Here is a 10,912-nt window from a genome sequence, read left to right on the forward strand (position 1 = left end):
TCTGTCTCTCTGTCTCTCTGTCTCTCTCTCTGTCTCTCTGTCTGTCTCTCTGATTATATATAGAAAAATATACAGACAGACATTGTTTTTTTTGTTTTCAAAATACGTATTGTATGCTTACCGTTTATTTGATCAAAAGCACAGTAATATTATACAAGCTCATAACAAGTAATATTGTTAAATATCATTACAATTTAAATAACTGTTTTCTGTTCAAATATATTTTAAAATGTAATAAATTTTTTAAAGGGTCATGTGAGACTGACGACTGGTTAAGGCTGAAAATTCAGCTATGCATCACTGGAATAAATACTATATTAATATATATTCAAACAGTTATTTTAAATTGTAAAAATATTTTACAATATTACTATTTTTACTGTATTTGTGTAAATCCTATATGTAATTTAGGAAATAGTGCATTCTTTTTTTTAACATGATTAAATAAAGCCACTGGATTTTTTATTTGTTTAGAAAAATATTAAAATAGTATAGAATATAATAGCTCACTGTTAGTATCAAGTCATTATTTACATATGTTAATGTAAACCTGAAGAATGACCCTAAATATCTTAACCCGCTTGTGGAAATGTTTCTGAATGACTCTGTGATGTGGTATTATTATTAAAACAAATGATATCTGTACTGTCACCTTTAATAACAGCCAGGAGCTGGGAGTCTGTCAACTCTACAATTTACCTGAGACCTTTGTTTCCATGACAACTATAAGCCTCTTGGGCTTTTTTTCCCCGCATTGACACTTTAAGTCTAAAAATTGAACATCTCATCAGCCAAAGAGGGTGTTTTTGTAAATGAGTTTTATTTCACGTGCACAAAGGGTTAAACAGTCTTTATTTGAAAGCTGAAAGAAAAAGGAAGGTTGTTGTGTCGAGGATATTCAGCATCTATAATTTGACCGTCTCATTTAAGGTCAGGTAATGAGATTGTTGCTAGGTGACACAGTTAAACACAGGTTTCTGACCTCGCCTGAGACTGTAAAACAGCTTGAGTTGTGTTTGATTTCGTTTTGAGGAAGCAGAGAAAGATTAGAGCTCTAAAAGAAGCTTTATGCAAATTGAAATTGGTGTAAAAGCCATGGATGGACAATAGGATGGGTAAACGTGATGCTGCTTTCAAATCCTCCTGGACCGTTCCTGTTTAAGTGTTTGAGAGTTGAAATTGTGATCGAAAGTAATTTTGAACACCTGGACAGTCTTTAGTTCTCTTTTCACGTTCCGGCAAAGCTTTTTAGCCCTAGCACATCTAAATGAACAGAAAATGAATATGATTTTTATGCTTTTACTGGGATTGATGAAACATTTCAAGGTATAGTTCACCAAAAAATGAAAATTCTGTCATTAATTACTCACCCTCATGTCGTTCCAAAGCCGTAAGACCTTCGTTCATCTTCAGAACACAAATTAAGATATTTTTGATGAAATCCGAGAGCTTTCTGACGCTGCATAGACAGCAACACAACTACCACGTTCAAGGTCCAGAAAGGTAGTAAGGACAAATTGTTAAAATAGTCCATGTGACATCAATGGTTCAATCGTAATGTTATGAAGCTACGAGAATACGTTTTGTGCGCAAAAAAACAAAAAACAAAATAATGACTTTATTCAACAATTTCTTCTCTCCTGCTTCAGACTTCGATGCACGATGGCAGCATGACATTTACCCAAATTTCCATAAATATCACAAACTGTCTCATGTTGTGACATGTCATTTTTAAAGGTCAGCCTCCATATTGTCTTATAATACTCTCATTTTGCACCGGCTACTTGTGGCAATGTTCTCAAATGACTTGTATTTGACTTTCATGAAGCAATTTCAGTGTAGTCTCTCGCTCTCAATCTCGTCCTCTCTCATCAGGGCCTGTGAGAGCAGAACGTGTGTAATAAGTATTCAGCATTTCTTAATATCGAAAGGATCCATTTCATTAATTTTGAGTGAATAATGTTCCTCAGAGGAATTTCTCAATGAAACATTAGTAGCCTTGAAATCTTAATGCTCTCATTCTTCAATTGCCGAGACGTGTTAAGTGGAAGCAATTTTATACTACAGACAGTCTGAATTTAAAGGAAAATGCCCTTCCCTTTAGGTCGACGCCTGAAGGATAATTTTTAACCAACTGAATTGTTGCAGCCTTATATTTAGTTAATCAGTTTACTTTAGTACAAGATTTTTTTATTTAAAGTACACAGTATGGGTACTAACTAAATTGAGCTGATTTATTAATGCGAGGCTTTATACAGACTGTTTAGTTAATCAGTCTTCATTGACTCGATCTTACGTGATCTTAAAGGGGTCATATGATGTTGTGTATTTTTTTGTGTATTTGGTGTAATGAAATGTGTTTATGCGGTTTAAGGTTCAAAAAACACATTATTTTCCACATACTGTACATTATTGTTCCTCCTCTATGCCCCGTCTTTCTGAAACGCGTCGATTTTTACAAAGCTCATCGGTCTGAAAAGCGAGGTGTGCTCAGATTGGCCAGCTATCCAGTGTGTTGTGATTGGCCGGATACCTCAAGTGTGTGACGGAAATGTTATGCCCCTTACCATATTGTGATGCCCTGTCCGGCCGGAGCGACGAGACAAAAACATTAAAAAAGCCATTATAAACGAGGCATTTGTTGCATCCAGTGGGGACATAATTAAGGAATATAATGACTTGTACTGTCTTTTTACACGCTGCGTTGCATCGCGCCGCGTAAACATAAAACCATGTCTGCATTTGTGATCGGAGAAATTACAAACAACAAGCACTACTCTACACTGCTCAAAACTCGCGTTTGAATCATCAGTGGCAAATCCTTTAAATGAAAACGTACTTACAGACTGTGAGTCAGAACAGCCGGCATTGTAGTCTACTCTCCCAGGATCAGGAAACAGTCCTCCATAAAATGCTGCACACATCTTAATATTTGGGTTGAAGTGTTCTGGAACAGTGTTGTAAATACAACTTAACCACTGATTTCTAGTCGTGTCCTTCCAAAAGAGCCGGCAGCTAGAGTGAGTGGCGGCCGGTAGATTCGACGAAGGAGCGTCCGGCGGGCTTGCGGCAACCACATGTGACGACCCCCGGGCTGGACTCCGCTTCGTCCACGGTGAAAGCCGATCTGGCGATCCACAGCACAAAGTTGTTGTATTTCCTCAGCGACCAGCACGGATCAGCTGTCGGCATGACAAAGCGGATATCGTCCTCTTTTGGAAGGCCAAACAAAGTAGTTTTGCTTTCACAACAAAACACACGGCAACAACAATACTACAGCGAGAATCAAAGTTACGCCGCCTTTCTTTGCGTGAACATTTGGGCCGCGTTATGCAAATCTTCCCACATAGTGACATAGACATGTGGGGGCGTGTTAGAACGAGCCGTTTTAGATAGGCGTGGCTGACTCTTAACTTTTATAAAGAATATCTCTTTGGATTTGAGACTTTAGTCTTTGCAACTTTACAGATCTTTTTTATGCACCAAGAGCTTGTAACACTCCAAAGAGAAAGGAAAAATTTAAATCGCATCATATGACCCCTTTAACAGCTTATAACTAGACTAGGACCTGATAAATGTATTATTTATATACTATTATAGTGTTTATAAGTATTTTTTAATATTTCTAGATATTTAGATTTAGAAACTTGCTTATTTCCAAATGTTTTATGCAACAATCTAATTTTGCACACAGGTTAAATTAGCAGCTTTGGATGGAAACCTGGCTATTGTTAGGTCAGGTTAGTTAATCCATTCTAACTAAAACAAACTTACTGTAAATTGTTTGCAACTTGTTTATTTCAATTAGTTGCCAAGACAGCCTTTTTAAATTTTTAAATTTTCATCTAATATTTATATATTTCTGCTTTATTTCAGTAACCAAGAACAGATTTTAATAGTTTTAGATAACAATAACAACACTGGATAAATGCATGTCATTTCACCCAAAAAATTTAATTAAATAAAATACAATAAATAAAAGCATGAATATAATCAGCTTACATAATTGTGTTGTACGTTTATGGTACCGTTTTATGGCGTCACCATATGAAAACTTATTCCGGTTTTACCAGTTTTCATTTTCTAGTCAAACATCACTATCGCTCACACTTACGGTTAATGTTTAATTGTTATTGCTCAAAGCTTTTTGAATTGAACCAACCAACCAAAAAATAAACACCTAAGAAAAAAAGTGACTGTGATTGGCAGTTTTAGTCTCTTTAGGTTGTCTCTTCAAATGTTAATTTGAAGGTATTGGAAAACATTTATTTATTTATTTATTTGCCTACCATTTAATAATACAAATAAAACTAATAGTAATAATAATATTTAAAATTACATGGCTTTGAGAACACTTTAGCAATTATATAGCAATGCTCTAGCAACAACGACACTCAGATTTACTTAAGAAAATGTAATGTCTTGTGTATGTCCATATACTGTACTTCATTAAGTCACTCTGCTGTCATTTTGTCTTTCTGCAGGTATCAGATAGTTGTGGAGATCATTCAGGCGACCACCATCAGCAGCATCCCACAGCTGAAGAGACAGAAAGGTAGGATGACCTTCGAACACATTGGCCAATCATGTCTCTTCTTATTTAGGAATACAAACTCTGAGTTGCTGCTTTTTTCCCTTTTTCCTTCATTTGACTCTAATGGTCAAGTTTTCAGGAAACTCAATTTGTGTGCTCCATTTTCATTTTGATGTTTTGTAATGTCCTGTAATGGAGTGTAATGGTCAGAAGAGCTTTGTGATGGACTGCTTGCCAGCAGTCAAGCCAGGGTATTATACCAAATTGAAGATGTTATCTTGGCATGACAGCACATGCTGTAAGCCACCTTATTTGCTCTGCTCTATCATGAGCTATTATGAAGCTTCTGCTCTTGCTGAAAAGAGCTTCTGTGTCTAGCCGCGTGCCGCTCTGTGATTGGCAGACAGGTAATTACACTGAAGCTGGTGCGGCGTGTGCTCGAGTAACTCTGCTTCCAGACAGTGGGCTGTAGTAGCCAGTGGCCATAAAACACATCAGCTGATACTTACAGAAATCATACTCTCCAATCACTTTAAATGTGTTTTGGTATTCGGTCGAACTCAGACTACTGGGAGGAAAATTAGGTGTTTTCAGAAAACAACACCTAAGGAAAAAATTACCAAAAATTACAATTTTGAATGATTAATTTTTGCCACTTTTCTACAAAAGAAGTCAATTTAAGAGTCTGTTTTTAATAAAAGAACAGTGAAAGGTGGTACTTTAACTTTTAAAAGTTTGTTTGTCCACCCCAGGAACCAAAGTAAATATTTTTCCCTTAAAAAAGATTGCTTTGTTTATTCTCCAGAATGGGCAACCAACTTGCAGTTTTAGTCTCTTTAGGTGTTAGCTAGTTTGCCACCAAATAAAGGTATTAATAAACTACTTATTTATTTGTTTTTTGTATTTGTGTTTTGTTCGTTTGGTCTTTAATTCATACATTTTTTGTTCATTTCTTTTATTTTTTCCTACAATGTTATGGAATGGGCCATTGTGTACTAAGGAGAAGCTCTTTTATTTATTTTATTTTCCATTGTGTTTACTAAGGAAGTCGTTTGTTTATTTATTTGATTATTTTATTTTATAGAATGTTCCATTGTGTTTGCTAAGGAAGAGGTTTTTTTATTTGCTTGTTTACTTTATTTAGTCATTTTTATTTATTTATTTTATTCTAGGGGTGCTCCGATTTATCGGCTACCGATGACTATCGGCCTATAATCACGTCTCTAAAAAGGCCGATCTCAAAAAAACGATCTCAAGCTGATAACGCTGCCATGCGAGGTTTGGCACGACATGCAGCGGTACCATCTCAGTCTCTGTCCGGCGCGGGTGAAATAATTATAATGCTGAAGCTGAGGTACTCACCTTCATATTTCTTCATTAAATAATTATAAAGTAATTTGAAAACCTTGTGTGAGACGTAATTTCACAAACAGCGTGAATGAATCACCGCGCGCGCTCTCTCTTTCTCTCTCAGAATATGCAAATGGATTCAAATCACCACACATCGCGTCTATCTATAAGCGAGCTGTACGCTGCACAGTTGACACGGGAATTGTCAGTTGCACAATCGAGGCAGTGTCACATCATCACTAAAGTTTATAAATTGCATTACTTTTAAATTCTTGCCATTGTTTAACCATTCAGTGCCCGTGCGCTCTCCTGATGCACATTCGCAGCGCACGCACGCACGCGCACACACACACACATAATCCCATGTTTTGTTTACATTACTCCGTTTGCAGTGCGTATTTTTTCCGCGCTCATGTTAACGGATTAATAAAGTGTGCACACTGCGCATTGGTTGCGGTCCAGCAGTGCGTTCCAGGAGCGGTGCGTCTGCAGCAGTGCAGAGATCGTTTCCGCACCGAGTCTATTGCTGCGCTGCAAGCGCTGAATTAAAGTAACAGCACATTGTTTGCAGTAAATATGAACATGGATTTACACGAACATTTAATAATTACAACATAAATGCATATTATTAAAGTCTGCTGTGTTTCACAGTCAACACATATGGCTTTTTGGCTAGGTTTAAAGGGAAAGAGCACTTTTATATAAACAAGGCAGTAATAGATGGCACTCGTGGAGGTAGGAAAACAAAGTTCTTTATGAACCGCAGGATTGCTTGTAATAAAGATTTCAATGCAAAAGGAAAGGCAGTAGAGCTGACTATTTCTGTCAATGGTTTGTTTGTGATAACGTAAGAAAAGTAGTTTAAATGTTTTGCCACTTGCTTGAGCAACTTAATATATCAATCTAGAAGTAAATGCAAAAGTAAAAAGCATTTAATAATGTGTTGCTTATATTTATTGTGTTTAAACATGTCTGTGAAAGATTGTATTACTGTACTGTGGAAAAAAAGATTTGCAATACTGAAAAAGCACTTTCAGTGACCGTGTTTGGATTTGAAATCAAAATAATGGATAAATGCTGTGTTTGTAGTAAACAGCCACGGATCAGTAGCGGACTCCTATGTGAAAGCACAGTCTGTGCTGCTTCCCCTCTCACAAGAGACACCTAAGAGAGGAATTCCCCCCATTTTCAAAAATGAAATTCAGGCTCTGAATAAAGGTCTAAAAATCCTGATTGGAGTATCACTATAAATAGTTATAAATTATAAAAAGAAGGCTTTAAAAAGATCGGTATCGGTGATCGGTATAGGCAGATACTGCTTTCTGTGATCGGCGATCGGTGATCGACCTCGAAAATCCTGATCGGAGCACCCCTATTTTATTCCATACAATTTGATGTAATGTTCCATTGCGTTTACTAAGGGTAAAATTATAAATTAAGTAAATAAATACATTTTATTTATTTGAGGCGGGACAGGCTATAATTAAAAATAAATAAATGGTTTTTAGTAGTATCAATAGTTTTTCTAACACTCTTCAGACTATGGCATTTGTGCTATTTTATTGCAAATTTTTCAAATCTGTTTAAACCACATCAATAGAACAGCCAATCAGAACAAGAGTTTAAACCGATAAGTATGTTCCCAGCTTCACAAATATATGACTAACAAAATGTATCTGGATATGAATGAGGAGGTTTTCTTTGACTAAATGAGCAAGTTTACTGCTGAACATCAACATTAGAGATAAAGTTAATTAATCGTGCCTTCATTTCAGTGCCAGATTAATCAAAGCTCATTTTATTCACACGGTGGGAAGCATTTATGTTGTGTTAGTTCTCGCAGAGAGTCAGGAAGGGGCTGTTTATTTGTCGTCATGTTTTCCGTCTCCTGCTGCCCTGTAATGGGCAAATCTATAAATCTTCCCGCTGGTCCAGCACAATGACACTAGCTATTAAAGGAAGGAGAGCAGGGAACTCTTGTGTAAAAGTCTCTCCCCTCCTCCCTGGTTTCCAGCGGCAGACGGAGCGTGCTGTGAGATGGACGCTGGTTGGCGGTGATTGCTCATATTTCCAGACTCATTGTGAGCTCTGTGAATGCCACAGGTAGCCACTTCACAGGAGCCCATGGAAAGTCAACAACTTTTACCTGTCTATGAAAAGTACCTAGTAGTACTAATAAACTGCATGTATAAAATAGGGAATTATTTAGTGGTGTCGTTTGTGTTGTACATTATTTTAAGTACTAAATTAATTGTATTATTGTAAAACTGTAAAATAAATGTCTTTTATATTGTTTGCTTTAAAATTCAGTGAAAAGTGCATTGGTTGCATATGTAATGAGCTGTCCAATGAGATATATAATATATTTTATATATATATATAGTTTTTTTATTTATTTTTTTTTCATTGGCATTTGGATCAAGGAAAGGAAAGTGTCCCGATGCGATGAGACAAAAGCAATAAAGCCCATTACATACGAGGCATTTGTTGCATCCAGTGGGGACATAATTACAGATTATAATGACTTATGCTGTCTTTTTATGCGTTGCGTTGCATCGCGCTGCGTAAACATAAAACCATGTCTGCATTTGTGATCAGAGAAATGACAAACAACAAGCAATAATCTACACTGCCCAAAACTCACGTTTGAATCATCAGTGGCAAATTCTTTAAATATAAAACGTACTTACAGTCTGTGAGTCAGAACATCTGGCATTGTAGTCTACTCTCCCAGGATCAGGAAACAGTCCTCCATAAAATGCTGCACACATCTTAATATTTGGGTTGAAGTGTTCTGGAACAGTGTTGTAAATACAACGTAACCACTGATTTCTAGTCGTGTCCTCTTTTGGAAGGCCAAACAAAGTAGTTTCGCTTTCACAACGAAACACACTGCGTCTCCACAACATGGCGGCGGCAACAATACTACATTGAGAATAAAAGTTACGCCTTCTTTCTTTGCGTGAACATTTGGGCGGTGTTATGCAAATCTTCCCACACAGTGACGTAGACATGTGGGGGCGTGTTTAAATGAGGTGTTTTAGGAGGGCGGGAACAAGTCTTAACTTTTATAAAGAATATCTCTTTGGGTTTGAGACTTTAGTCTTTGCAACTTTAGGGATCTTATCTATTCACGAACAGCTTGTAACACTGGAAATAGTAAAATCGCATCATATGACCCCTTTAAATACAACTTTTTTTATTTTAAATGTTTAATGTACACTTTTTAAATTATTTATTTGGTTATTAATTAATTAATTTGTTTGTTTGTTTATTTGTAATCTAATTTTTCATTTTATTTTATATTAATTTTTTATTAGTTTTTCCCTACACTTTCATGGAACGTTTTGTGTTATATTTATTTGATTGATTTATTTGTTTGTTAATTTTTTGGAACCTTAAAGTATTTTGCTTTACATTTTTTGCTATTTATTTACTTTTTCAATGGGAGTTTTTAACCTTGGAAATCAGGAATTAGTTTAGAAAAGTGCATGTTTTTAAACAAGTTGAGCAGTGTGTCAAAACTTATTTCAGTTTGTTTGTGTAATTGCTTGATGTCTATGTATATCTCTGTGTGAAAGTGACACAGGTGAAGCAGAAGGAAATGAAACACACTGAGCCATTCACATCATATCAGCTCCAGTCATCAGAGCTAGTTTCTCTCAGTTATCTATCACAGCTGATTCCCGTGAGATTGCACATCTGAATTCTCTCTCTCTCTCTCTCTCTCTGCAGACAGTAAAGGGAAAGAGGCCGCCGCGCTGAAGGCCGACCTGTTACGTGCCAGAAACATGAAGCGTTACATTAACCAGCTCACAGTGGCAAAGAAGCAGTGCGAGAAGCGGATCCGGCTCCTCGGGGGTCCTAACTATGAGCAGCAGGAGGACGGAGCCCAGGATGAAGGGGACGGTCCACAGAGCCAACGGGTACAAGAAGAAATTACAGTCACAGAAACACCATATCAAAGCCAATATGAAATCACACATTTATTGAATTATTTTCTGCATCCTGTAGCTGACGTAATGAAATGAGAGGATGTGATTTAAGAACTCTTAAAATGATACATTTAGATGTTTTTTATGCCATTTTAAGATATTTAAGAATTTTTATGACTGTTTACATACATTTTACAGTTCACACATATGTGTTTAGTGAAACGCTCGCACTGTCGAGCCCTGATATAATGGAGTTACTCTTGTTTTTCTGTCTCTTTTTATCTCTCTGATCAGTGTAGAAGCATGTTATGACAGGAAGCCCTTACTCTATCTGAATTCAGTCATATGACATGCTGTTGTTGTCTCAGTAGCTCTAGGCCCTAGTAGGCCGTCCCGTCCCACACGATAGGCCTGTCTCTGAATGCCCCTAATGATCCGGTCGAGAGCAACACACTGATATGAGGCTCATAGAGCGTGTTGGGTTTCATACGCTAGCTTAGAAGAACACAGAAACCTCAGTGTGTAAAGCTTAAAACATCACTGCATATTGATGAACAGTAGCTGCTGCTTGGAAAAAGTAACAACATAAATGTTTTTTTTTTATGCAAAGCAGACTGTTAACTGCGAAAATGATCATGGTTATGATATCATGTCATAGCATTAGGGTGCTTTCACACTTGGTTTGATTGCTTGGTCTGAACCCGAGTTCGATTGCTCCCCCCTCCCCCTGCCCCCGCTGGACTGTGTTCACATTATATTATTTGGGTCCGAACCGCGGTTCGTTTGCTTCATCAAGCCAGCAGCTTTTCCCCCCGTTGCTTAGTAACGATGGCGCAGGAGAAGACGGCAAAATGCGTAGCAAGGCTCTCTTCAATTTTATATTTATGTTTTTGAACCGTTGGCTTTGTTTCCAAAGCTTCAGTACATAACGGCACTTACGTCTGCCTTACGAATGTACTGCAAATGCTCTAAAGTACTCTGAAGGTGAACAGAAATGAGATATACAGCTCTCTGCTTGCAGCGCGCCAGTCACGCTCTTCAAGAAAGTGAGTGAAACACACACACAAACACACATTTTTATCAAATAATACGT

The 10,912-nt window shown here is 37.1% G+C and overlaps 1 protein-coding gene across 1 annotated transcript in view; it reads left to right on the forward strand.

Moving 5' to 3' along the window:
• The window catches only part of LOC107589137 (sorting nexin-25-like), a 77,384-nt gene that overhangs the window by 43,682 nt on the left and 22,790 nt on the right, over positions 1–10,912 (forward strand). The window contains exons 6-7 of the mRNA XM_016277488.1: positions 4,485–4,555; positions 9,620–9,810. Coding sequence (XP_016132974.1) covers positions 4,485–4,555; positions 9,620–9,810 — 262 coding nt within the window. The remainder of the gene's footprint in view (positions 1–4,484; positions 4,556–9,619; positions 9,811–10,912) is intronic.

Source organism: Sinocyclocheilus grahami, unplaced genomic scaffold (assembly GCF_001515645.1).
Source record: "Sinocyclocheilus grahami isolate Dianchi unplaced genomic scaffold, SAMN03320097.WGS_v1.1 scaffold112.1, whole genome shotgun sequence".
Classification (NCBI taxonomy): domain Eukaryota; kingdom Metazoa; phylum Chordata; class Actinopteri; order Cypriniformes; family Cyprinidae; genus Sinocyclocheilus; species Sinocyclocheilus grahami.